Source organism: Oreochromis niloticus, linkage group LG3, assembly GCF_001858045.2.
Source record: "Oreochromis niloticus isolate F11D_XX linkage group LG3, O_niloticus_UMD_NMBU, whole genome shotgun sequence".
NCBI lineage: Eukaryota > Metazoa > Chordata > Actinopteri > Cichliformes > Cichlidae > Oreochromis > Oreochromis niloticus.
The window spans coordinates 40,704,792-40,732,495 of record NC_031967.2 but is presented as its reverse complement, the minus strand read 5'-3'; the positions used below and the strand labels follow the sequence as shown (position 1 = coordinate 40,732,495).

The window sequence follows — 27,704 nt, the reverse complement described above, 5'->3', positions numbered from 1 at the left end:
GCTCTGAGAAGGTACAAGATGACAACTTTGCAATTCTACTAGAAACAGTCGATCATATTTGTTTGTCAAAGCTGAATTTAGGGCAAACTAGGCTAAATTAGCGTTTTTAGCTAACAGCTACAATAAGCATAAAGGTTACTGTACAGCTATCAATTGTTAACATGACGCTGGTTCTAATACATGTAATACATTTATTACCAACCTGAGAGTTTATCCGCTGGTCATTCGACATGACGAATGACTTCTGAAGTCTTAATTCAGCCCAAGACGCTGTCGATTCCCGTCAGTAACGCTATCAGTCTGTAGTTCTATTAATCTGCGCTTGAACCGGAACCGGATGTAAGTCCCAAAAAACTGAATTTTGGAACTGAAATTGAATTGTAGAACTGAAACTGAATCGTGAGAGTGAAACTGAAATTATTCGAGAGCTGAATTTTTAAAGGATAAAATGCAGTTTCAAAGCAAATCAATTCATTTTCAAACCATAAATTCAATTTCAAATTAGACTAATTCAAATTCAGTTTTCAAAAGCTTTCATTCAAGTTACAATTCAGATTCAATCCGAGTAATTCAAATTCAAATTTAACTTATTCAAATTCAGTTTCTGATGGCACAGATTTCTGCCCATAATGGAGTTTATCAGCGTTTTTGCATAAAAAGTACTGGTAACTTATTTAAATTGAGTTCTAATAACAAATTGATAAAAATTGAGTTCAGCCTATTTAATATTTTTAATTAAACACAATATTACATTTTACAGTGCATTGTAAAACCCATACGGTGTGTCATAAAAGCTAAGGCACTGTGTGTGTGTGTGTGTGTGTGTGCGCGTGTGTGTGTGTGCGTGTGTGTGCATGCATGTGCGAGCACGTGAGTGAATGTGTGTGTGTGTGTGTCTGTATACGTGACTTCCTGCTAGTCATATGATTACAACCGTTTTAACAACATCTCTAGTCATAAAAGGGTCATCTCCCCTCACCCCGTATATGGCTTAACCCCTTTAATGGTCCATCATATACAAGCACAGGTGAGCCCATAAAGGCCAGGAAGTGAACATTCCTTACCTAATAAGGAAACCAGAATCTTACATGCAAGTGTACCTGGAGTTTAAGACAAGGTTTACAATTTTAAGCACAACAATGAAAACTTTTTATCAAAATCACTCCAACAGTTAATTAAATCAGTTTTAATCTTGATCTTGATGATTGGTTTGACCTTCAGCAGGTTAGCTTGTCCATGTCACCCAGAGGCCTCACTGTTTGTCATTGGTCAGGTGCTACCAGCTCCATCCCCTTCACATGAATGTGCTACTAACTAGTTGGGAAACCCTGGGTTATTGATCGAGTTTATAACCATCTTCATGTAACCTCATGTCCTGATTGCTGATGTTACATTAAGTGAATCCAGATAACAGTGAGATACAAATCAATCAAAAATAATGCATTAGAAATGCATGCTGCATTTAGAATTGTTTTTCTATAATTGTAGTTTTTACCACGACATCTAGAATACATCCTACTTATCACTGCATGTGTTGAAATTATGAATAAATTCATCTTTTAATCTTTACTTCTGATCTGGAGACATAACGATTCATCTAAAAAAACACAAGGTTAATTTCAATATGGCAATAAAAATGAACATACACAAAGTAAAATTAAATGTGATGTTCATACTGTATAAACCACTGGATACATGAAGTTTACAGGTAGCAACATTCACAAGATGAAGGTTTTGGTTGTGATATTATTTTCACTCTTTGTGAAATGTTTCTTTGTTTTCTATTATTTTAATAGTTTGTATCTCTTTTTGCACTGAGTCCAGTGAAGACGGAGCGCTTCTGACCTCAACTGAGGATATCTTTAAGAAGTGGTAGACGACTGTCACTTCTACCTTGTTCTAACAACTCAAGTAGATGGTGAGATAGTACGAAGAATGTTGTCTGGCACACTTTCCTCCCTTTGTTGGCATCTGAGGATTATTTATATACCACATCATATCTGTGCATTCATGATTACAGTTTGCATTGTTTCTATCAGCTGTTTTCAGAAGGGTCATTTCAATAAGCTCAGATTATGTCAAACTGGTTTCTTTCCAAAGACTTCATTTATGGGCTCAAAATGTGGTCATAAATATTTTGTACTTGTAAATCAGGATTTGTATGTGTAAAAAGAATTTCTGTATGTGTAAAAATAATTTTTCCTGATTTACAAGTACAAAATATTTATGACCACATTTTGAGCCCATACCCTTCGGTTAGACTTTGTCATTAACAAAAGACAATATTTCCACATTCAGAGAATAGAAGAGTGGGCGGAGCCACTGAGCTTCGAGCCGTCTAGTGAACCGTCTGTTTTCTTTTACGTCCGCCGAGCACACATAATAACACGGCTCCGTGGGGTTGGGGTTCATTCGACTTTGTTCGTTCAAGGAAGAAACTATAACCATGAGTGGAAGGGGCAAAGGTGGCAAGGGACTCGGCAAAGGAGGTGCTAAGCGTCACCGTAAAGTTCTCCGTGATAACATCCAGGGCATCACCAAACCCGCCATCCGCCGTCTGGCTCGCCGTGGCGGAGTGAAGCGTATCTCCGGTCTGATCTACGAGGAGACCCGCGGAGTGCTCAAGGTGTTCTTGGAGAACGTCATCCGTGACGCCGTCACCTACACTGAGCACGCCAAGAGGAAGACTGTGACCGCCATGGATGTGGTGTACGCTCTGAAGAGGCAGGGCCGCACTCTGTACGGCTTCGGCGGTTAAACTTATTCACTCTAATCCATCAAACGGCTCTTTTAAGAGCCACACACTTCACTTTAAGAGCTTTGTTCTGCGGTCTTGTTGATTTGGTCATGTTTTGGAGGAAAGTCTTGGAAATGTAAGTAAAATACCTGCCCGTGTATCCCCACCGACTTTGGAAGTACTAGTGCGTTATAACTTCACAAACAATTACAGACTGAGATTCCCAACATATGACTCTTCGTTTCGCTATAAAATTAAGGTGTTTGTAACGTGTGCTTTTCTTAGCAAAATTACAATAACAAACTGAACTTCTGAGGTTACAGACCTATTCAATACCACTGTTTATTAAAACTCACCTATAGCAGGAGTGTGAACAGTCATACACTGAAAGACAGATTTCACTGATCTATCAGTTTATTTGTAAATGCCTTCTTGAGAAATCCGCTTGAAGCAGCAGTGCTTATTTTTTTTAAGATAACCAACCCACCTTTGATCTAGTAGAGGGTGGACATGAGTGGATGAAGCCCTGTGAAGCTTTTGAAACCTCTTCCTGATGTGCCTGAAATATCATTTTCACCAATCATATCAATGTAACAGTTTTGATGTGTGATCTTCCTTCTGACAGGCTTACTCAGTCTTACAATCCCGACATACCTTCATACAAGGAACATTATTAAAGATGTTTTTAGTACCCAGATTTTATGCACTTGAAATGCAACATGTCTGTTTAAACTGCAAACAAAGTATCAACGGCAACTGTAAATGCTCTGTGATGAAACGACGCACATCGCAAACAAGAAGTTTCGTCAGGTTGTCTACGTTTAATTGACATGCTTCCAGATAAAAAAAAAAAATAAAAATAAAAAAGCTCCTTTGAGGGAGCAGATTAGAATGACAGAATACACCATACACAAAGCGTGTTTGCATGTAGCACACAGCTGTGGCTCGCTGTCGGTCTAAATGAATCTCAGACCTAAACAAGTGTTTGTAGTGATTTATAATTATTAGTCTGAACCTCTTTAATCTACTCAGCTGTCTTTTTTTTAACTTTTAGTGCAAGTACTTTAGGGAACAAACAATGAGACAATGTTTATGCTCTTACTACAGATTTCTGTTTTTACAGCAAGTTTATAACAAAAAGTCTGGGTAATAACTTTACAATTTAAGTCAATCACATGCCTTCTCTTGTTAACGGAGATAAACTGCTGGCATATTTGTTTTAAATCCATACTGTCCAGTCTCTCCTGGTGGACATGGCACACAGCAGCATTGTTTAATCTCATTGTGTCATTGTTGACCTGAGCCATGTTTTTAGTCTTGTGAGAGCACTGAAGCTTCTTTCAGCCTCAGCTGAGGATACTGGGATGACTAAAAGCAGCCTGACAATTGTCATGATAATAAATACTAGTTAATCTACAGCACCAAATCATCAGTCAGTCACCTGTGACCTCGCCTCTTCACCTCTGAGCTACAACATGGCAGAGCTGCCTCTGTCACCTGATAAATAACAGTGAGACATTCCAAATACATGCAGTCACACATGTGCTTCAAATACAGTAATGAACCACCAAGTCATCATCACATTTCACCTTGATTATTTATTTATCTTTGCTGTTTTCTGTTATTCTATTGTTTTAATGTATTTTCTGTACAGCACTTTGTTCCTGTGCTGGGTATTTTAAAGTGCTTTATAAATAAAACTGGATTGGATTGGAACTGGATTCACCTGTGATCTTGTGTCACCATTACTCTCTGAGCTTTGTGTTGGTTCTTCTGTCACCTGACAAATAGGACATACATGACAATAAGAATAAAATGTGGAGCTGTTTCAGTGTTTCTGTCAGTCTGTGCAGATCTTGACTCATCAGTAATGTTTGTAGGGTGAGTGCATTTTTAAAAGAATGAAATTATTGTGTCACCAACATTTTATTGTAGACATAAATTTAACAGCCTCTGTAAACGAATATCCTGGCTTGCTCGAGGCTCCGTTTTCTCTGACAGTTTCAATCAAAATTAGAAATGCTGCTCTGGGAGACTGAGATAAGTAATAGTGCTAACTAACACGTTATTCATGGTTACATACAATTTTAGACTGATGTGGGCCAAAGCCTAGAATAGCCTGTAAAGTTCTTAAGACGGATGCATTTCATGAGTTAATTTGGCTTTAATTGACTTACAGGTTCCTTTGAAAAATACTTTCTTATATCCAGGTTCTTCCTTTTTGCTGCCATCCTCCTCTCCTCCTTGCAGGTCCTCGCAGCGTAGGCTTGCCGCTGCTAAAACTAAACAGAGCTCCCTGAAAGGCACAGCCAATCACATTGGCCATATTTGTCACATGGGGTTCTTAGTGGTAGAGGTGAGAAGGTCAATCCAGCTATCGACAGTATAGACAGCAGCACTGTTATATGTACTGGATCATTACCAGCAGAGCAGGACTGATACTGTGTTTCCACCCTTACAGTTACTTTAAAGAATTGTGTAAATATTTTAAGTAATATATTTCTGGGGAAGGAAAAAAAAAAAAAAAAAAAAAAAAAAATCAGATTCATGTTAGGCTTACTGTCATGTCTATAGTATTTCATATCACATTAAAACAACAGGAATTTACCAAAGGTACTTGAGAGCACAGGGTTTATCATGCTGCCTAGCATAAAGCACTCCAATGTGATGAGCTTGGGAAAAAAAAAAAAATAAAAAAAATAAGTCAATAAGTAAAGGAAATTTTAAGCATACAACAATTCATGCTAAACATTAATTTAGAATTTTTGTAACTGAAGTCAGTGAATTCCACCTTCATGCCGACTGTAGTTTCTAGTATAGAAACAGCATGAAGATTGGAGTTTGAGCATAATATTGATCTAACTGTAAGAATGGAGCGAGCTCTTGGTGTGAGTGAGTTGGCTCTGAAAAGAGCCTTTGTTTGTAGGAGAGCGTGTAGCTTAAGCTCTCTCTCCGCGGATGCGGCGAGCCAGCTGGATGTCTTTGGGCATGATGGTGACCCTCTTGGCGTGGATGGCGCACAGGTTGGTGTCCTCGAAGAGTCCGACCAGGTAAGCCTCGCTGGCCTCCTGCAGAGCCATGACGGCAGAGCTCTGGAAGCGCAGGTCGGTCTTGAAGTCCTGGGCGATCTCGCGGACCAGGCGCTGGAAGGGCAGCTTGCGGATGAGCAGCTCGGTGGATTTCTGGTAACGACGGATCTCGCGCAGAGCCACGGTACCGGGCCTATAACGATGGGGCTTCTTCACACCTCCGGTGGCCGGGGCGCTCTTACGAGCGGCCTTGGTGGCCAGCTGCTTCCTGGGGGCTTTGCCGCCAGTAGACTTGCGAGCGGTCTGCTTGGTTCTTGCCATCCTTTCTCTCTTTGCTTTTTACTGCTAACAGCAGAAAATGTAGCAAACAGAAGAGACTCGCTGCTCTTAAAGCGTGTGACTGGCTGTGACGCGGTGCCGCTCCGGCTCGTGATTGGTGAGGGGCTGCACGTGGTGCGCAGCACCGTTCAGAGGAGCACCGCCCCGCCTCGGTGTGTGCTGCTCATTGGAGAAAAGTGCATTGAATTTGCGCGCTGCCGTAAGCCTCTCTGCGATTGGTGCGTGACGAAGCTGCCCGCGCTCCGCGGAAATATAAGCGAGGCTTTGAGCCGATCGGGCCACATTTTCTCTTAGTGTTGATACTACGAAGAAAAGAACCTGTCAAAATGTCTGGGCGCGGAAAGACCGGAGGCAAAGCCAGAGCAAAGGCTAAGACTCGCTCATCCCGTGCCGGGCTTCAGTTCCCCGTGGGTCGTGTCCACAGACTGCTGCGCAAAGGCAACTATGCGGAGCGTGTTGGAGCCGGCGCCCCCGTTTACCTGGCAGCTGTGCTCGAGTACCTGACCGCTGAGATCCTGGAGCTGGCTGGCAACGCAGCCCGCGACAACAAGAAGACTCGCATCATCCCACGTCACCTGCAGCTGGCTGTGCGCAACGACGAGGAGCTCAACAAGCTCCTGGGGGGAGTCACCATCGCTCAGGGTGGTGTGCTGCCCAACATCCAGGCTGTGCTGCTGCCCAAGAAGACCGAGAAGCCCGTCAAGGCCAAGTAAACGCAAAGCGCTCGGCTTCACCAAAAACAAAGGCTCTTTTAAGAGCCACACACTTCTCTCTGAGCAAACATCCTTCTTGCTGTTAATGTGTGTCCATCAGGATTTGTGTACTGTGTAATATAGATTATACATGTCTATACATGTAAAAATGTACATTAATTTGTCATCTTTCACATTAAGGGTCTCAAATTTACCTTTACTTACAAGTCAATAGTTTCTACTGTGGTTTTGTCATCAGAGTAGAACTAAAATAGTACAACAGGTCTAAAAATGAAAACTAAAGACAAACTTGCAGTCTCTCTCTTGCTGTGTGGTCAAGTCTTGTGTCTTGTCCAATCTGTGTCCTCATATCTCAATTTGGTGTGAAAATTTGAAGTTTCTCATTGGTGATCTGCTAACTATGACTGCAGTAGCACTAATGATTAGCTTCACCCAGGATCTGGTTTTCATTATAAATTACGCTCATGGAAACAGACAACACACAGTTCATGATGTGGCAAAACCACAAACGCAACAGGAAATCATAACACAACATGATGAGGAGGAGAGGGACAGGTGGGCTTCTTTGGTACAGAGGGAGGAAAATGTGGAGCTGTTAGTAATGTTCAGCACTGCTGCTGAAGTTGGGACATTTTGCAAAGTCACTTAGATCTACACTTAGGTGTTTTGTCTATTGTGAGTAGAATGAAACAACGATTACAACAGAATGTGCTTCGGTTTGCTTATGTAATAGAGGGCAGCTGGAGATCAGAAGAACAGGAAATTATTGATAAGTGTGGGTTTTGTTAGAATGACTTTGAGAACAAAAATCCACTATTGCCCTTAAAACAGGGGTTGACAAAGCATTTCATACGACCTTACAGCTCTCAAGAATGGCATCAAGTTTCTTAACGCTGACCTCTGATGTGCCAAATCAGTTGGTTTAGCTCTCACCTTTGGTGTGTAACTGTATGGAGGGAAGAATATATTGACAGTGGGGGTCTGTCTGTTATAAAATGAGTGAAAGCTGCCTCAGCCAGATAAACAGGAAGCCACAGTTACTAGCCTGGGGAGAGGACAGCCCCCCCAGACTGAACAATAGAATTAGTATAAAAACTACAGAGGAGGGGGACACAGGGCAGCCCCGGACTCTTCTTCAGCTGGGATATCAAAAGGATCGGTGAGGTCAAGAAGTAAACTCAAGAGTATATTTTGAAATAACGCAATTCCCCTCATCGTTTACACTACAGAACTCCATGTATGAAATCAGTAAGGAATTAAATACATACTAAAATAAACAGCTGTATGGGTTCAGCTTGGAGTAAAATGTGCCCTTGAAATCACCCAATATCAATTCAACTGGCTTGGATTTATTCAGATAAGGTTGTAAAGTAGAGCATTTCAAGTAGATGATACTGGCAAGGTATCATTAAAATATACTGTGTGCTTCCACAACAGCCAGTGTAGGCTTTTAAAAAATAGAACTCAATATTTCATACATGAATAATAACATGCATCTATGAATGTATTATGTGTTGTTTAATAGAATACTGTAAAATATAGTTGCTAACTTTTAACAGTGTATTTCTTGTATGACAATGTTTCACAGTAAAAGAAGTGGTGTGATGTGTTGTACTATGAAGGTATGATTGTAAATATTGAGTTGTTGATATTTGTATTGTCTTTTCTGGAGTTGCAGACTTGTGAAGACAGCACTGATGTGTATCACGATAAAGATAAAGGTTGTAAATGCAATGTGAAAATTAGGGGGAGGTGTGGTTCAATAATAAGGATATTATTGTAAATGATAGTGTTGAGTGAGTGAGAGGAAGGAGCTCTTGTGTGTTGCTGTGGTGGCTCTGAGAAGAGCCGTTGTTGAGTGTTGCTGTGGTGGCAGCTCACTTCTTCTTGGCTGCTGTGGCTGCCTTCTTGACTTTGGGCTTGGCGGCCTTCTTGGCGGGGGACTTCTTTGCTGCGGGAGCCTTCTTCAGCACCTTCTTGGGGCTCTTGGCTGCCTTCTTGGGGCTTTTGGTCACTTTCTTGGCCGCCGCCGCGGGCTTCTTGGCCTTCTTGGGCGACTTCTTAGCGGCTGCCGGCTTCTTGGCTGCTGCTGCTTTTTGGGCGACTTCTTAGCAGCTGCTGCCGGTTTCTTGGCTTTGGCAGCGGCGGGCTTCTTGGCTTTAGGAGCGGCTTTCTTTGCGGGCTTCTTGGCTTTGCTGTCAGTAGCCTTCTTGTTCATCTTGAAGGATCCGGAGGCCCCGGTGCCCTTGGTCTGCACCAGAGTGCCCTTCGCCACCAGGCTCTTGATGGCGGTCTTGACGCGGGCCTTGTTCTTGTCCACATCGTAGCCTCCGGCAGCCAGAGCCTTCTTGAGAGCGGCTGCGGACACGCCGCTGCGCTCCTTGGAAGCGGCCACGGCCTTCACAATCAGCTCGCCCACGCTGGGGCCGACCTTCTTGGGCTTGGAAGCCGTCGTCTTCTTCTTTTTGGCCGCCTTGGCCGGGGCGGGAGCAGGTGCGGGAGCTTCCTCGGACATTTTCCTCTTCCGAGTCTGATCGAGATTCAACGAGATTCACGGTACAGTGATGGCAAGTCGGAAGCGCCACGCTGCACTTAAACGCACCATGAGAACCGTGGAGAGTGAAGGCAGCGCGCGCCGCTCTCGCGTGTGCCCCGCAATGCTTCATTTTGTGTTTCGTGTCTTGGGATCAAAGAGCTGAAAGTGAGTGTGTGAGCAGCACTGCAGGCCGACAGTGGAGCAGTCCACAGCGGGCTTGTGTCTCCTCGTGCAGGCCTCGTGTCGGGCTCTCGTGCTCCCTGTTCTCGGTTCGTGGAGCTCCCAAAGCTCAGCGACTCGGTGCGGAGCTCAGCGCTGCTCGGCGGCTTCTTGCACTCTTTTCTCTGCTAAAACCGATGGAGCCGCAGCAGAGCTCCGTAAAAAGCCTTTTCCAGCTGATACACATGTTTGTTCACGCACTCCGAGTTAAAAGCAGCATCTGGTGAGCGCAGCTGTGGGACAAAGTGACGCCGCGAGCTCCCAGCAAACACACCGATGCTGCTGGAGGCCCACGGAGCAGCGACACTTCTGTGACAGCTGCTGACTTCTAACCAAAGCACAGTTTCACTCACATTGTTGCACATCGGAAGCTTCATTAGTGACCTTACAGCAGCTCGCTTCCACACTTTGGCTCTGATCTCTTAGTCTGCATTGACTCTGTTTCCTTCTACAGTTACTGACTCTACAATAAACAACAGCAGTCAATGAACACGTGAATACACACATGTGTAATACTCTACCTGCTAAAAACATCCACCATCTCACTGTTAAACATTCTTTTTGTCACTACTAGTCGAACATTTTATCCTTGTATCTATTTTATTTATTATTTGATTTGATTTGATATACCTTTAATCCCACAAGGGGAAATTTCATCATTATTATTGTAATATAATATTTTTGTTGTTATTATTTGCTATTTATTTTATCCTGCTCTGCCCATGTCGGTGCATTTCCCAGCTCTGGCACTAATAAAGCTTCTCATGTCCTGGATAGTGACCTCAGTTTAATCTAGTATTTTTAATTATGCCCAGTATATCTCTGCTCCTCTTTCTGGAGGATTCTGTAAGTCTCCCACCTACTGAAAAATATGTGGCCACAATTTTTTGTGCATGATAAGTAAAATGCTGCACAATAGCTCTGACCCACTCCATCACGTGCTGACCAGTCACAGGAGTGGGTTTAGTGAGAGACAGAACCAAAATTCCCCTCTGAACACCACAGGAAATCATTCCTGCCTCCTGTACAGCACTTACTACAATAGTTGCATTATATAAAGGCAGAAAGGTGGCCACGGAGCCACCAAATTAGATTGAAGAAAGCTTTGATGGAAATTCCTCTGGGCATTGCTAGGAAAGCTGGATGTGAAGGACACAGCAGGGCCTGCCTGTGGCATAGGCAGTATAGGCAAATTCCTACAGTGTCATCCATCCAGGGGCACCACAAGTGAGGAAAAAATACAAAAAAAAAGAAAGAAAAAAATGATACCAATTCAGATTTTTCTTTATATACATTTTGGCATCTAATTAGCCAATTTTTGCCCTCTAATAGTCCAACAAACGAGCCCTTTGTATCCTAGTTAGTCTAGTTGTGTGTTAAAGTGCACATCAAGTCAGGTGGGTTTGTCATTTCAACTATGTGCAGTACAGCAGCGGTCCCCAACCCCCGGGCCTCAGACCGGTACCGGGCCGCGAGAGTTGAGGCTCAGATGTGAAATGTATGTTTTTCAGGGTTTTTAATCGGTTTTCAGCGTGTTATCGTTTTTATCGTTAACTCGGATTTCCTGGGTCTTTTCACGTGTGTTATGAATAAATCTTTTTTTGGTACCGGTACTAGTTTGTTGTATTTATCCGCGACACCTTAAAGGCCGGTCCGTGAAAATATTGTCGGGCATAAACCGGTCCGTGATGCAAAAAAAGGTTGGGGACAGCTGCAGTACAGTACACAGCAAAGCAAGAGCATAGTGCTGCATATAACAGACAGAACCACATGAATGCATGTATGGAGAAACTGCAACAAAATGAATACAGACACAACCGTGCAGTAACAAGCTGCATGTTGATACTAGTTTTCTGCGCCAAAGCGTTTTAATCTAATGACTAACTCAACTTTGCATATCAGGATTTAAAGAACAATTATACTCGGAATTAAAACCAAGTGTCAAATACAAAGTCGCATTAATTGTATGTTTGTAGTGAGTTTGTCTTTGCACAATGTAAAAAGCAGGAACACATTTCTGTAGGCTGGGTTCAGTACAGCGGATTAATATCACCCAGTGACACAAAGGTGCACATCCGCGATTCATTGGTGGAGCCGCACAGTGGGCCGGACGTTGTGTTGGAGGGAATTTGTGAATTTTGCTGAAACAGGCGCGCATCTAACAAAGACAGTGGACTGTGTGATTGTGTCCTCGTTTGCTGAGACAGTCATTTGTTCTAAATGAGCAGTAAATGTAGAGCTCTGTGTGGCAGATATGGATGTGTTAGTATCAGTATTGTCTTCAGCCAACAATGAAATCATTTGAATAACAATTCCACCTGGTTTTGTGTCTCTGTGTTTCTGTAGCGCCCATGTAACCTGGTGATAGTCACAGTTTACCGTCACCAGCACACAGCTTTAAAACTTCGCTGAGTTTTAGCTCTGAGTGGAGATTAAACACTTAACACATAATTAGGTAACTGCATAGTTTTACTGAAGTCTAATATGTCTCACTGGAGCTCACATATTAGACTGAACTTAGACTGAAGAGAGAAAGAGAGAGCAAACAGTGTGTTGCATTTCCACAGGAACATGGGCAAAAGTATTCATTTGGTGATTTATTCTAATATATAAATGCTGTTCTGTTTCATTTTAATCTGCTGCTGAGTCTCTTTGATGCTGATGGCTAACACAGAACACACAGCAAGAACACCTGTTCAGCCAATCACATTCATTCCACTTTGATTTGCACAAACTCAAGCGCCCGTCTCTCATCTTCCTTTTTACAACAGTGTTGTGTTTGACTGGTAGATTTTAATGATCTCTGTATTGTCGATTTTCACATCTCTGGAAGAGTTGGCAGTAATAAGGATCATTTTCTGTGGGAGAACAGATATGACCCGTGAATTAGATCCGTAGATGACAGTTAGATTAGTTTGATGCTGCCAACACTTTCACAAGAACGCTCTGGAAAAACCCTGAGTTAACTTAGAGAGCTGATAGCTTCTTGTCAACACTTATCTTGCTTTTTTTTTCCTTAGGGAACTGAAGCCCTGCATGGGATGAGCGGGTCTTAGCCTTAGCTCCAGCTTTGCCTTCAGTAAACTTCATTAAATTAGACAAATTTAGAATTCATTTATTCACGAAGGATACACTCAACCCATCCTTCAATTTCTGGGAAAAAAGAGACGCATTTTTCTGCCATTTGCGGCCTGAGGAGGATGCAGTCTCTAAATTTCCACCCCCCCCCATGTGTGTTTGTTACTGAGCATTGATGTAGCCACGTACACTGCTGCTACAGTTCAATACATGGTGTCAGAATTAAGAACTTCACGCCGAGGAAGAGATGGCTAAATTTGGACCTCCGGAGCCGTTTGACTTTACAGCAGGCAGAGTGGCCGATATGTTCCCGAGTGGCATCAGAGTGGCTGTTGGTGCTGAAGAAACTGTGTCTTATTACCTCATATCATGAAAGTGTTGCAGAAAGGTTTTCAGTCACAAGGTAGGAGCGCTTTTACGATTACCTCTTTCTTTTACTGCTGTCACTAAATCCATATAATATGTACCTGGAGAGAGACAGTATGATGGTCTGTACTAGATGAAAGTCCTCATACTGTCATCACGTCACAGTGTTTATATTTTTTACACCTTATATTTGTCTGAGCTATAATAATACTTTGAGCAACATTAAAAATTAATTCCACAGTCAAATCAATGTTTTAGCTTCACTCAGAATCAAAATGAGACCCACAAACAGCCTTCAGCCGGTTATCAGTCTGTGTCTGCTGATTGGTCTGTTTCAATGACTTTGTCCACAACTTTTAATAAGAGTCAACTGATCCATGTCCACAGACAGAGGCTTCTATAATAATAATAATAATAATAATAATAATGGAGCTTATTGGTTCTTTGTATGGTTTCTCTCTTATATTCAGATTGTATGGAACCGTGTGTAAAATAAGCAACTTGGGGATCTCATACATACAAGAGTATTGTGCAATAAGTTGCATTATGGGTGTGTTATAATGTGGTTGGCACACAAGGTGCCGAGTTCTTTTTAATATTTTTAACTCTGTGATTAACCCCTGTGGCACTGTTGCTATGGAGGCTTCCTTTGCACTTTGTGAGAACTTTTTGAAACACTTAATTGAAAAAATCTCAGCTTTAAGGTCTCAACATTCACAGGGAGTGTTAGACGTAAGTGCTCTGTTTTTCAGCAGTTTGAGCCTGTGACTTTTTCTGTCTTAAAGGAAGTAAACTCTCACTTAGGACCTCCTAATTCTGCTCAGTGTATTCTTCCTTCTTGCCTTTTCAAGGAATCTCTTCTTGTCATTGGACCTAGTATTCTACTTTTATTAAACGCTTCCTTGTCATCAGATTGTGTACTAGCTGCTTTCAAACATACTGTTGTGCAACCAATTAATAAAAAGAAAAATCTTGATCCAAATGTGATTTCTAACTACAGGCCAACTTCTAAACTCTCATATGTCCATCATTTTGGAAAAAGTTGTTTTCAAACTCAGTCTGACAGTGAGTTAGTGAGAGTTAGTGACAGTAAGACAAACTCACTCCAGCCTAAAGAGAGGTTTTGTGTACGCTTTTCTTGAGTTCACAAACAGTCTAAGAGCGAGCATAACTGGCAGCTTGTACCTACTTTACAGTTTTTTCTGATTGCTTAAGCACATTTTTTGTAACTATTGGCTATTTTTGCAAAACTCTACACACAAATAAGAAAACCTGTCACCCAATTATCAAAACATTGTAGTTCTCTTGCAAAAGCGAACACAGCTAGATTAACTCTTCACACCTTCGTAAAAATGGTGTTTTCGTATCAAACAGTACACACAAGCCATCATCTACTAAGCACACAAAGCGCCAACTACACACTGATGGTATGAATACAAAACACATCTGACTTTTGCTTTCTCTGTGCACAAGGTAGGCCATGTCAGTTTGAGCTCATACTTTTGTCATAGATCCATAAGCATAGAGGGATCCAAACTTCAAGTACTGGTGTTTATTCACACACATCAAAACAAACACAAGTGTTTATTTCCAAGTATAGGACTATTTGCAATCACCATATTGACTATATGGGTTTCTTGGTCTGCAGTGAACATGCTTCCTCTGCCCCCAGCATCTGGTCGTCTAGCAATTCTGTAAAGTAACAATTTCAGTATTTTTACATCTATGGTATTTTTGTGTTTCTCATTAGCATGGCAGTGCTACAGATCTTAGTGCAAAGTGACTGTACTAACGACTCTCATTTCAAAATGTCCTTATGATGCTTGCTACAGTGTAGCAGCTCGAGTTAGGCTGGACCCGTTGGCCAGCTTCCCCCAGGGTCACTCCATGGTTGATTACATGGTCCACTATTGTAGCTCTGATGTCATCAGCAATTCTATTTCTTACTCTTCTTACCCTTCCTCTCCCCCCTCCTCGTCCTCCTCCCCCCCCTCCTCATCCTCCTCTTGCTCCTCCTTGTCCTTGTTGTCCTCTTCGTCCTACTTCTACACCTCCACGTCCTGTTCCTCGGCCTCCTCTACTTCTCACTCTTCCTGCTCCCTCCACTGTACTCCACACACAGAGCTTACCTGTATTATAGTGCTTAGGCTGATTGCAAAGTGAACTAATTATCTAAAACAGTTTTCACATGTGAAAGTGTGCCAGACAGTTGGCAAAATAGCGTAAATAATGGCCATAAATGTGTATAGTTTTGCTAGGAGTGTGTTGGAAATTTGGTAATTGAGTGTAAGCAGTGAATTGTGCCCACAGTTTTGCAAAGTGTGTGTTACAAAATGGCAAACTGAGTGCAAAGCAGTGTTTGTGCTTTTAGTTTTGCAAACTCAGTGAGTGGTTTTGCTATAAGTATTAATAGTTTTAGAAATTGTGCTATAAGAATCACAGTTAGGGTTTAAGCATTCAGTAAAAACTGTAATAACTGGTAAATTTCAGAAGTCCAAAACTGTCACGGTCTGCATGGCAGACCGTGGGGATGAGGGGAATAAGGACCCAAAATGCAGGACTTGATGACGAAGGCAGTGCGTTTATTTACAGTGGTGTAAATCCAAACAACAATAAATCCCCGGTGCGATCCCAACTCCCGTTCCGTGTCTTCTCCCTTATCCCGTGCTCTATGCTCTGTCTCCGTTCCCTGTGGACTGTCCGTGTGCTGCCTCCTGGTCGCCACAATTCCTCTTGGGGAAACACGCATACAAAAGGCAGCCGTGAGTACAAAACCCAACGGCAGACTTGCACGAACCTTGCACATTAAACTGAGACTGACGGGAAGTCACTCAACGATCCAGCGTCGAGGAGCTCTCAGCCACACTGTTTTGAAGCTCCTCTGACGAGGCTTCATCGGTACCAGGTGTGTGTGGAGATTCCTGGGTGTGACCGGTCAGCTGGCAGGGCCACACCCACCAGGCCTGAAGGTGCCTGCCACTACCACACGCACACACCCATACACACCTGACAGTACACAAACACAGGACAGCAGCAGTGCAGAAGACACAACCCTCAAACAACAACCAAAACAATAATAATAATAATAACCCTGAGTCCCTCGAACCGGGTGCGTGACAAAAACAACTCCCAAACCACCAGGAAGGAGACAACAGAACTGTTTATTTTTACCTTCAATGTAATTTCTTCCATCCTCCAAGCTGGTGAGAGGTTGTTGTTGCTTATAAATTCATTTTGTAAGATTCCTGCATGAAATGATTTGATCAGATATTTTTAATTTTATGTTTTATATGGTATCATGTAGAGAAAAACATTATCTCTGGATATCTGTGTTTAGACTGCTGCCCTCGCTGACAGACATGATATGTGTTTTCCTTGTCAGACATTACAAACTGGTTCGCATTCAAGAAATTCTATAAATCCATTTTACACTTGGCACCATTTGGCCAACTGTGCCATTTATTATAAGTATTTAATATATAATTTCAAAATGCAACATCAAAAGAATATGGTGATTTATAAAGAAATACATTAATATTCTTCCTTTTGTTGTGGTTCTCCTCTGCCTGATAGCAGGTCTGTGTCACATTGACTACAAATGATCCTGTTGAGGAGACAGAGAGGGAAAGAGAGGAGCAGACACACTGAGAACTGGAACAAATCTGTTGTTGAGCTTTATTTGGAGTTCATAAAGTGAAGCTGTAAACTAACCAGAGACACATGAGGTGAGGATGATGAGCAGCAGGATCCTGCAGATCATCTTCTCCCTGTGAGAGGAGACAGAGGTGAAGAGTCATCAACACATGAGGTCAAAGGTCAGTCAGTACAGCTAGAAGAAGGAAAATCTACAGTCTGACTTCATTCACTCATCACAACATCTCCAAACAGACATAATGAGGAACTGCAAAAATATCAAAGTAGGCTTGAAGCCTTTTAGAAACATGTTGTAGTTACAGAGTTTGTCCACCAGAGGGAAAAGGGTTTTTTTTTATTTGTACGTGTTTATGTTATAATAATAACAGTGTTTGAAGGCTTTTCTTTCCAAACAGACAGAAAGACAGACACACACACACACACACACACACACACACACACACACACACGGTGTGTCAAAAGTTATGCATGGACAGTTTATAGGTGACTCTCTGAGAACAGTAGAGGACAGTAGTTTGTTATTTTGAATGAACAGAAAACTTAAACATAATCATTTATGGCACGATTAAATATGAGAAATTAACCTGAAAAGCTAAAAATATCACTGAGCCAAAAGCTCAATATTACCTTACAACAACAAGGAAGACGATACATTTTAGTTTGTACATGTTTTAATGCTAAATGGCCTGTATTTGTATAGCGCTTTACTTAGTCCTTAAGGACCCCAAAGCGCTTTACACTACATTCAATCATCCACTCATTCACACACTGGTGACGGCAAGTTACATTGTAGTCACAGCTGCCCTGGGGCACACTGACAGAGGCGAGACTGCCTGACACTGGTGCCACCGGGCCCTCTGACCACCACCAGCAGGCAAACATGGGGTTAGTATCTTGCCCAAGGATATTTGGCATGTAGACTGGAGGTAGGTGACCCGCTCTACCACCTGAGCTACAGCCAACGCAGTGAAGTAACACACTCACTGCGTTGCAGGTTAGCACATTTGAATACTTTTTATTAGTTACCTTATAATGATCACAAAATAATACTTCATGGAATCAGATCAAATGAAATATATATAAATATATATTTGTGGTTTCTGTTTAAATATATTTACTTTACTGGAATACATTCAGTTTATAACAGGGGTGTCAAACATACGGCCCGCAGGTCGGATCAGGCCCGCAAACGGGTTTAATCCGGCCCACAAGATGATTTTGTAAAGTCTAAAAATGAGCTGCAAATTTTCAAAAAAGAAACTGCTGTTCCATTTGCGTCCATTGGATGGCGCAATAGCAATTGTGAGCTACTTTGTTTTGCCCACAAAATTTAAACCTGATGTGCTTTGAAGCCGTCATTGTGGAGACACAGCTGGCTGGTGGTGATGCAGCTCACTTCCCCTGTCTGAAAATGTGCACACGACCCAAAGTGTGACAGACATGAAGCGGTTCAAAGATAAAATAACGGGACTGTTACTACAGTTTGAGCAACGATTTCAGATTTTTGGTGAACTGGAGAAAGACTTCAAAGTTTTTTGCTCGCCGTTCACCGTGAATCCCTCTGATCTGCCCGTCAGCAATCAACTTGAAATAATAGACTTGCAGTGTGATGCGGATTTGAAGGGCAAATTTGCCGCAGCTGGCTTGAACACATTTTCTCAGAATCTCTTGCCAGGTTGCCCCAACTTGACAGCCCTCGCTGCAAAACTGTTGTGCATGTTAGGAACCACATATCTTTGTGAGCAAGTTTTCTCTGTAATGAGCATAAATAAAACAAAACTGTGCTCAAGGCTCACTCACAGGCACTTGAATCACATCCTGAAGTTGGCTGCCACTCAGGATGTGAAGCCTGATATTGATGAGCTGGTGAAAGTTAAAAGATCCCAAGTATCAGGAGTCAAATAAACTCTGCAACCCCACTGAACGTGCTGCATGAGACACTGATAGAGTTCTGTGATCTGTGATATACTTCTGTAAATCACTGAGGTACTGTGTGGTTGTGTGTTTGTTGTCCTCAGAATTTTCAAATAACCTGAGGTGTTTTGTAAGTAATAGCTATGTTGTGCTTTTGGACACACTGTCCTCAGGCTCTAGCTTTATTTTTTATGTGTATTGTATTTAAAAAAAAAAGAAAATAATCTGAAGTTGTTGTTTTTAAGTTATATATACCATGATTTTAACAGTCCGGCCCACTTGAGAATAGACTTTTCTCCATGTGGCCCCTGAACTAAAATGAGTTTGACACCCCTGGTTTATAACAAGGATATTTTTCTTAATAATTATTTGAATAAATAAAACTTGCAATTACTATTTCTATTTTGCCTAATTATAAAAATATATTTAAAAATGTATATAAAGTAAGACTATATTCAGTTTAATGTGGTATCCCAACATAGTTACTTAAAGTTCCTGTTGGTTTTGGATCGACATCTAAAACTCTTACATCGGCTTTAAATGAATCCTGTTTAATGTCAGCTGGGATCACACTGAAAGTAAAATAATAGTTTTTTACACAAAAAGAAACATTTGGTGTCATAACTGCTCTGTTATTGTTTAAAAATAAAAATACAACAGTCAGAGTAAATTTAGACATGTTTCTTGGAGCTGTTGAAACATTGTGTGAAATGTTAAAATACTAAAATGCTTTTCTTATTCTCATCTGTTGTTGAACTACTTTTAGGCTAACACTATAACTAAATAAAGATTTGGTTAGATGTAATTGGGGAATTAGTTTTCTCCATAGGTTATCTCAGCCGTCATTCTATTCTGTTGCAGACACAGACTCAGATTCCTGTTGTCTTTTTCTGAAGCTGACTCTGGGGGACTATAGTTGTTTGCCCTGTAATGTAAAAACAAACAAACACTGTGCCTTTTTTAATATTTAATTCTAATACTTCAGTTCACAACAGCACAAGCTCACAGTGGCTCATAGACCATTTATACCACATATTTTGTACACTGTGAATGCACTACCCCTGCTGAACCCTGCTGTTGTGGAAGTTTTTCCATTTAAATAAAGCCTGCAGACGAGCGGTGAGCGGTAGCTAACAAAACACAAAGAACAGACAACCAAGCTTGGTGGAGAGCCTGCATGTCCGCAGGACAGATGGTCAGCAGAGTCTCTCTGAGCCTAGCATGGCTCTCAGTTAAATACCTTCTCCAGGAACAAAAGGCAGTACACAGCTGTTTCACACCTTAAGATTCACACTCCCTTGCTACTTCCCAGAGTCCTTGAAGAGACAAAAGACTGTGGAGTTGTCTGCTTCCCCCAACTGAAGAGGACTCCAAGCTGCTCCAGCTGATCACTGCTATGCTGGACCTGAAGATGTGGCCTGTGATGTCTGCACTGGGAGGAAGCTGAAAGCCATCAAGTCCTGTTTATCTTGTCCAGCCTCTTACTGTGAGAAACACCTCCAACCTCACTATGATGCAGCTCCATTAAAGAAACACAAGCTGGTGGCCCCCTCCAAGAAGCTCCAGGAGAACATCTGCTCTCGTCATGATGAGGTGATGAAGATTTTCTGTCGTACTGATCAGCATCTGTTAAACAGGTTTATGTTTTGAGCAGCATTTCTGTTTTTATTGTTTTTTGTTTTGTTTTTATTGTTTTATTTGTTGTTATGTATCTATTGTTAACTGTATCATCATTATTTTTGCTTTAATTATTACCAGGATGGAAACAGATGCAGGGATGCAGTCATTGTGGATCTATTTTTAGCAAACATCTGCAGCATTTTTACATTTAAAAGAGGTTCAATGATGATTTTTCCTTTAATAAATTCAGCTTTTTGTGCTTGTGGACACAGTTTTATTGATTTATTTTTGTTTTTAATCATGTCTTTAAATATTGATGATTCTAAATGTTCACAGTAATATAACATACTTACTGTGTCATTAAAATAGATGAATAGACTTTATGTTGTCCACATAAGTTTCGAATCTGGAATTGCTTAATTAATTAAATATTTGAATCTAAAAGTGTGATGATTTATTAGTTTATTTTATTTCATATGTATTTTATTTTGTAAAACCTCTCCACGTCTTTCAGAATGGAAACACTGATACAGACAGTTTAATACTCATGTTTGTGCAAATATAGAGTCACATGATCACGCTGCTGTAAACCTGTGTAGTCAGTAGATGGTGCTGTTGGACTGTGTTTGTCTTTGTGAACGCTGTAACGTCAGAGTTAGGATCTACTTAGTTTAACACAGAAATATGTGTACGAGTTTTAGTTTAAGTAATTATAACTGTTATATAAACCTACAGACGTGACATGAATCTAAATGTTATTTCTTGTTGTTTATTTCATCTTCAGAGCAAACCTATGCACACTCACAGATTACAAAGGCTGTAAAACCTGTACTGTGCCCTTCATTACTGTGCTGTGTAAATATCAGTTGTTTGCAAATATTTTTTTCTGTATCTGCGAGTTTAAAAGACAAGAATGTGAAAACATTTTATGAATGAAAAAAAAAACACTGTTCTACACAGTCTGACTTTTTTATTCTGTAAATGTTCACATTTTGCAGCACATTTAACTTGATATTCAACTATACTTGCAGTAAAGATAAAGACACTGGCTCTGTGTCTGAAAGCCAAATGTCTCATATTTGAAGGATTAATTAATAACTGTGTAATATTTCAATGATTTTTGTGTTTGAATGTGAACATTTTTGAAATGAAAAACATTAACAGCAACATATGTGGGGTAAGAAACAATTTATGGTATAATATGTGCCATGGTGTGACAGTGTGACAGCTTTTTTATTTACTTGTCATTCATATATTATAAATGTAAAAACTGATCCGCCTCCTTTGTTCATGTTCAAAGTGTTAAACAAACAGCGTCTACGTCAAACTGCTCCACTTCCTGGACTGTGTCAAAGCCTGATAACTCCTCCCTCTTCTTCCTGAAACACTGTGAATGTATTTCCTTGTTCCCTCCCCTTTAGATCTGCAGTTTGAAGATGGGTGTAACAAACATGTTGTAACGTTTCAGAGCCGACAGGCTCCATTCACTACAGAAAAGTATGTTATGAGATCAGAGGTCAGACTAGTTTCCGTTATAAGGAAGAGAAACTCCCACAGTCACTGACACTGAGAGGAGAAATGGCACAGAAAGGAGTTCAGCTGGACCGAGAAACCTTCTCTTGTTCCATCTGTTTGGATCTACTGAAGGATCCAGTGACTACAGCCTGTGGACACAGCTACTGCAGGAACTGTATTAAAGCCCACTTTGATGAAGAGGACAGGAAGGGAATCCACAGCTGCCCTCAGTGCAGGAAGACTTTCACACCGAGGCCTGTCCTGGAGAAAAACATCATGTTAGCAGCTTTAGTGGAGCAGCTGAAGAAGACTGGACTCCAAGCTGCTCCAGCTGATCACTGCTATGCTGGACCTGAAGATGTGGCCTGTGATGTCTGCACTGGGAGGAAGCTGAAAGCCATCAAGTCCTGTTTATCTTGTCCAGCCTCTTACTGTGAGAAACACCTCCAACCTCACTATGATGCAGCTCCATTAAAGAAACACAAGCTGGTGGCCCCCTCCAAGAAGCTCCAGGAGAACATCTGCTCTCGTCATGATGAGGTGATGAAGATTTTCTGTCGTACTGATCAGCAGAGTATCTGTTATCTTTGTACAGTGGATGAACATAAAGGCCATGAAACAGTCCCAGCTGCAGCAGAAAGGACTGAGAAGCAGAAGGAGCTCGAGGTGAGACGACTAAACATCCAGCAGAGAATCCAGGAGCGAGAGAAAGATGTGAAGCTGCTTCAACAGGAGGTGGAGACCATCAATGGCTCTGCTGATAAAGCAGTGGAGGACAGTGAAAAGATGTTCACTGAGCTGATCCGTCTCATCCAGAAAAGAAGCTCTGATGTGAAGCAGCAGGTCAGATCCCAGCAGGAAACTGAAGTGAGTCGAGTCAAAGAGCTTCAGGAGAAGCTGGAGCAGGAGATCGCTGAGCTGAAGAGGAAAGACGGCGAGCTGGAGCAGCTCTCACACACAGAGGATCACAACCAGTTTCTACACAACTACCCCTCACTGTCAGCACTCAGTGAGTCTACACACTCATCCAGCATCAATATTCGTCCTCTGAGCTACTTTGAGGCTGTGACAGCAGCTGTGTCAGAGACCAGAGATAAACTACAGGACATTCTGAGAGAGGAATGGACAAACATCTCACTGACAGTCACTGAAGAGGATGTTTTACTGTCAGCACCAGAGCCAAAGACCAGAGCTGGATTCTTAAAATATTCACATGAAATCACACTGGATCCAAACACAGCACACGCATGTCTGTTATTATCTGAGGGGAACAGAAAAGCAACATTTATGAATCAACAACAGTCTTATTCTGATCATCCAGACAGATTCACTGAGTATTGTCAGGTCCTGAGTAGAGAGACTCTGACTGGACGTTGTTACTGGGAGGTGAAGTGGAGAGGGGGAGGAGTTTATGTAGCAGTTGCATACAAGAATATCAGCAGAGCAGGGTCGGGTGATGAATGTGTATTTGGATTCAATGAAATATCTTGGGCATTACGTTGTGACACAAACAGTTACATATTTTTGCACAACAAAGTACGAACTGACCTCTCAGGTCCTCGGTCCTCCAGAGTAGGAGTGTACCTGGATCACAGAGCAGGTATTCTGTCTTTCTACAGCGTTTCTGAAACCATGACTCTCCTCCACAGAGTCCAGACCACATTCACTCAGCCGCTCTATGCTGGACTTTGGCTTTGGGGGGCTGCAACAACTGCAGAGTTGATTAAAGTCAAATAGACCTTTGAGCTTCCAGTTTTTTGTTCTTGTCTCTCTTTGCTGTTGAGAGCTCACTGTTGTGCTGTTTCTTCTCTACACAGAGATCACTTTTTGGCTGCGAGTTTGACATCTTATGATTGATTGTCTGTAGTTACCTATAAATTTACCTGAAACTGTATTCAAATCAATGCAACACTTTTTCTCTGTTGAGTCTTTGTGAACAGATCAGAGTGACATGTGAGAAATTTATTTCAAAACAGTTTCCACTGGACCCCAAAGTAAGTAAAGGAAGTAATGATCATAAACATAATCAAGCAATAATTCAACAGTTTTAGGGCCTCAAGTTTTTTCATTGCTTAAACGACAATAACACTGGAACTTTATTTATTTTTATTTCCTAAAGATTTGGATTTTATTGGGGGCCAGTCTCATGTAGTTTAAATATAACAAACTACATATTATGTAGTTTGTTATATTTTCTGAATTGACAGGATTTCTCTTCCTTTCTGTTGTTTATTTACTTCCTTTACAGAGACGAAAATATTATTTTAATACAAGAAAACCTGCACAAAAAGTAGTTCATGTCTCTCAGTCAGTCCAGTGTGTGATGTCTCGTGAACTCAGTAAGATCGATGGGAGTTTGTGGCAGAAATTAACTGATAGATTAAATGTTGTGAATAATTCTCAAACTGCTTTGACGCTGTGTTGATGAGAGTCAATCTAAGTTTCATAGTCTTTTAAAATCAGTAAAATGATGAATTCTCTGATGGTTTTTATCTTGACCTACAGAAAGCTTTTCATACAGTAGATCATATCAGTTATTCAGGAAACTAGAGAGATATGGAATAAGATGTGTCGCCTGTTCCTGGTTGGAAAATGGAAAACTGTGTTGTTTATACAGAAGATACAAATTTATTGTGTTCTGGACATAAAATGTAAAGAATCTCTTGTATGCAACTGAAAATGAACTGGAAATTTTTAAGATGTGGTTTGATATCAATAAATTGACCCTTAATAACAAGGAGACTGAATTCATGCTTTTTGTGAGTAGAAAAGAAAATGAATGAATATGAATATTTCTACATAATTTACTTCAACTTCTGCTAGCAACACTACTGAGGTGACTATAGCTCAGGAGGTGGAGCAGGTCATCTACTCCATAATAGCCTTCAGCTCCTGTCTAGTTAAACCAATTTAAAAACAAATGAAAATAGCCACCAGTGTATAAGGACCTCGGCCCAGCAGCCAGAAATCCACCCAGGCAAAGCAGCAGCTCAGCAATCTCTAAATTAAAGCAGGACATCACTTACACTGAACAGCTGACCTCAGCAGGAATATCCCTCCCACCTTGCTTCATATCTAGGGTTAGGGTCACACCCTAATAAGTATCGGCAAGTGGAGGCGGAGTCCACTACAAGTTTCTCCACAGGAATAAAACAATATTTTCTTCCTACAGGGGCACAAATAACTTTAAACCTCTACCAAATTACCAAAACGCAAGTGGAACATTTTCTGTGACCTACCGCTCCAATAGAAGGCTATGGGACCCACATACAGCTGTCATAGAAAAGTAAAAGATGCCAAATAGCACAGCTTATATGAGGCATTCACACAGCTCCAGGTTCACACAAGAGAAAGACTAATTACCTGCACCTGTGCTTATTAAAGGAAAAACCCAACTTTGTTGCTGTTGTTCTAAAGGAATAAACAATGCAAAGAAATATTTCTTAAATTGCAGTTTTCTTGGTGTGAACCTCAAAGTGTTACTGCTTGAAGTCATTCCTCTCTAAGGCTGTAAGCTGTACAGAGTACTGCACATGTAACTTTGAATGATTCTTAATGAGGTATCGTTCATAGACTGTTTTTTTGAGTATTTAATAAAGACTCAGTAAAATAAATAAATAAATAAACACAGAGTCAGTTCTAAAAAAAACAAATCATCAGTGGAAAAATTAAACATAACTTTGAACTTAAGCTGCCAAATGGCTGTAATTGGTTTCAGCACATAAATATTGGGCTTTGCTATTTGAATCCATAGTTAATGATTAATGAGGGGTTACTGCAGTGGAAGCTTTTAAAAAACAACAAACAAATTGGTGTTACTGTCCTTACAGATGTGGCAAGAGACAGAAAAGATGCTGCTGTTTGCACATATTCAGTCCAGTTTACTGAAGAACACCTCAGGCTGTCAGGTTGAAACAGTCGGTCGTGGTTTTGTAACATAAACACTGGACCTCCTCTCAGCGTCCCCGCTCGATCTGCTATTCCCAAACATGAGACTCAAGTTTCTCTGTGACTGCAGCTCCCAGTCAAAGCTGGCGTCACAGCCCAATTTAACAGCATTATGCTTGTAATTAGAATCAAACATATGATAAAGGAGAGCCCTTGAAGACAAATCAGCATCATGAGAACTGCTGATAATGAATAAAAAAATCTTTAGGAAAATTTATCTGAGGAGATTTTTTACTTTAGTCTGGCCCCAGTCCCATCTGCTATCATGAAGAAGGCGAGTTTTTAACCTTTGCTGCAGCGAGACACCGGGTGGCGATATAGATTGGCTTCAATCTTTGGGAGCTATTAGGTCGTCCATGTTTTTTTACAGTCACTGGTGCACATGAAGAGAATTTCATCTGAGTCGGTTGTAGGGGAAAGCCGGACTGTAGCCACCCTACAAAAAGGGCAAACTAACACAAAAGCATGATGACACTACACAACAAAGCAATAATAAAAAAATGTATGATTGATGAAAACTACATGACAAAGTACTTCATTATAACAGTGACATGAAAAAAATGGCAGAGAATACAAATTATGTGATTGACCATTTATGATAACAATGAGCGCTACACATTCCACTCGGCCTATCACTACATACTGGCTACCTTCGGTTTCCGGTCACGTCCAAAAGCTGAACCAGACAAACGGACTCAAATGCAGATCACACACAGAGGCACTGGTGAATGGGATTTACAAGACTTTATTTACAGAGTGTAATAGAGATGGCTCGACGTGAACTGTGAACCATGGTGTGACGTGACCTGTGAGAGATGTGTGATTTACTTGAATGCAAGTAGAAAACATGAACTGTAAAAAATAACATAAGGCACTAGAATAATTATGAACACAGGGATTCTGTGACGTGAGGGGGGAACAAAACCAGAAGTTTCTGAATCACTGCAATGAGAGGAGACAAAGTTCATAATGTGTTTCAGTGAAGACCAGGTTTGAATGAATCATGAACTATAACTGTCTTACTTATTGGCACAGGAGGGGTAAGTGGCTTGGGTGTGAGGATGAGGGTTCCAGGTAGTGATGATGAAGCTAGCATGAGCTGAGGTGGAAAAGCCACAATAACCAGCATCAGAATGAAGGTGAGTGATGTCGGAATTTGATCTTAAAGGTCGGCTGGATGACTGTGAGCAAAGAAACATAAGGTAAGCAGAGAATATCACTATGACAGGTTTCAATAAGCATGATGGTCTGCACTAACTGAGGTTAGCTGAAGATCTGGCAAAGAGTAGTGGTGAGCACTGGTATTAACTACCAGCACCTTCATTGCCAACAGGCAGGAATGCAGCAACTCCACTCAGAGGTGTAACCACCAGCTCTGTGGAAAAAAAAAAAAACAGCACTCACCCAGACCATGACACTTTCCCTGTTAATGTCTGTTAGTGTCTGACTGTAAGAATCTAAACCCCAAATTATTCTACAATACATCTGTATGCACACTAGAGAAACTAAAGGCAAACAGTGATTGGAGATATTGCACGACTAAAATAACTGCCATTGTGTGAAGTTAACTTGCAATATCATCTCTCATGCGGTCATTTCAATGAGTTTAATGTGCAGTTGTACCTAATCAAGTGGCCCCTGCATGTAGAATTGTTTTTCTGTAATTGTAGTTTTTACCACAACATCTAGAATACATCCTACTTATCACTGTATGTATTGAAATAATGAATAAATCCATCTTTTAATCTTTACTTCTGTAGGAGACATAACAAATCATCTAACAATATATAAGGATATTCTAAATATGGCAGTAAAAATGAACATACACAAAGTAAAATGAAATGTGATGTTCATACTGTAGAAACCACTGGATACATGAAGTTTACAGGTAGCAACATTCACAAGATGAAGGTTTTGGTTGTGATATTATTTTCACTCTTTGTGAAATGTTTCTTTGTTTTCTATTATTTTAATAGTTTGTATCTCTTTTTGCACTGAGTCCAGTGAAGCTTCTGACCTCAACTGAGGATATCTTC

At 41.1% G+C, this 27,704-nt stretch overlaps 4 protein-coding genes, 1 long non-coding RNA gene and 1 pseudogene across 5 annotated transcripts; 3 read left to right on the top strand and 3 right to left on the bottom strand.

Annotated features, from left to right (window-relative positions):
* Window positions 1–2,318: 2,318 nt before the first annotated feature.
* On the top strand, window positions 2,319–3,765 carry LOC100707512 (histone H4). The gene has a single exon (XM_005466178.4). It carries the CDS (start codon window positions 2,447–2,449, stop codon window positions 2,756–2,758), a length of 312 nt encoding a protein of 103 aa, XP_005466235.1. The 5' UTR covers window positions 2,319–2,446; the 3' UTR covers window positions 2,759–3,765.
* A 1,870-nt stretch (window positions 3,766–5,635) lies between these two features.
* LOC100707251 (histone H3) lies at window positions 5,636–6,110 on the bottom strand. Its single transcript, XM_003460198.5, has one exon. It carries the CDS (start codon window positions 6,085–6,087, stop codon window positions 5,677–5,679), a length of 411 nt encoding a protein of 136 aa, XP_003460246.1. The 5' UTR covers window positions 6,088–6,110; the 3' UTR covers window positions 5,636–5,676.
* A 147-nt stretch (window positions 6,111–6,257) lies between these two features.
* On the top strand, window positions 6,258–6,868 carry LOC109203640 (histone H2A). The gene has a single exon (XM_019363284.2). The coding sequence runs from the start codon at window positions 6,432–6,434 to the stop codon at window positions 6,816–6,818; it is 387 nt and encodes a 128-aa protein (XP_019218829.1). The 5' UTR covers window positions 6,258–6,431; the 3' UTR covers window positions 6,819–6,868.
* A 1,822-nt stretch (window positions 6,869–8,690) lies between these two features.
* On the bottom strand, window positions 8,691–9,386 carry LOC109203638 (histone H1-like; annotated as a pseudogene).
* Window positions 9,387–16,006: 6,620 nt separating this feature from the next.
* Window positions 16,007–16,924, bottom strand: LOC112843738 (uncharacterized). Its single transcript, XR_003216212.1, has 3 exons — window positions 16,729–16,924; window positions 16,548–16,621; window positions 16,007–16,262 (listed from the first exon to the last, which is right to left on the bottom strand). It is a non-coding gene; the product is annotated as an uncharacterized LOC112843738 (long non-coding RNA).
* Window positions 16,925–21,444: 4,520 nt separating this feature from the next.
* Window positions 21,445–24,462, top strand: LOC109203632 (tripartite motif-containing protein 16-like). Its single transcript, XM_019363263.2, has one exon. It carries the CDS (start codon window positions 21,784–21,786, stop codon window positions 23,455–23,457), a length of 1,674 nt encoding a protein of 557 aa, XP_019218808.1. The 5' UTR covers window positions 21,445–21,783; the 3' UTR covers window positions 23,458–24,462.
* Window positions 24,463–27,704: the final 3,242 nt, after the last annotated feature.

Excerpts from the sequence above, each read along its gene's own strand:
- LOC100707512 (XM_005466178.4), top strand. The coding sequence starts at position 2,447 with ATGAGTGGAAGGGGCAAAGGTGGCAAGGGACTCGGCAAAGGAGGTGCT.
- LOC100707251 (XM_003460198.5), bottom strand. The coding sequence starts at position 6,087 with ATGGCAAGAACCAAGCAGACCGCTCGCAAGTCTACTGGCGGCAAAGCC.
- LOC109203640 (XM_019363284.2), top strand. The coding sequence starts at position 6,432 with ATGTCTGGGCGCGGAAAGACCGGAGGCAAAGCCAGAGCAAAGGCTAAG.
- LOC109203632 (XM_019363263.2), top strand. The coding sequence starts at position 21,784 with ATGGCACAGAAAGGAGTTCAGCTGGACCGAGAAACCTTCTCTTGTTCC.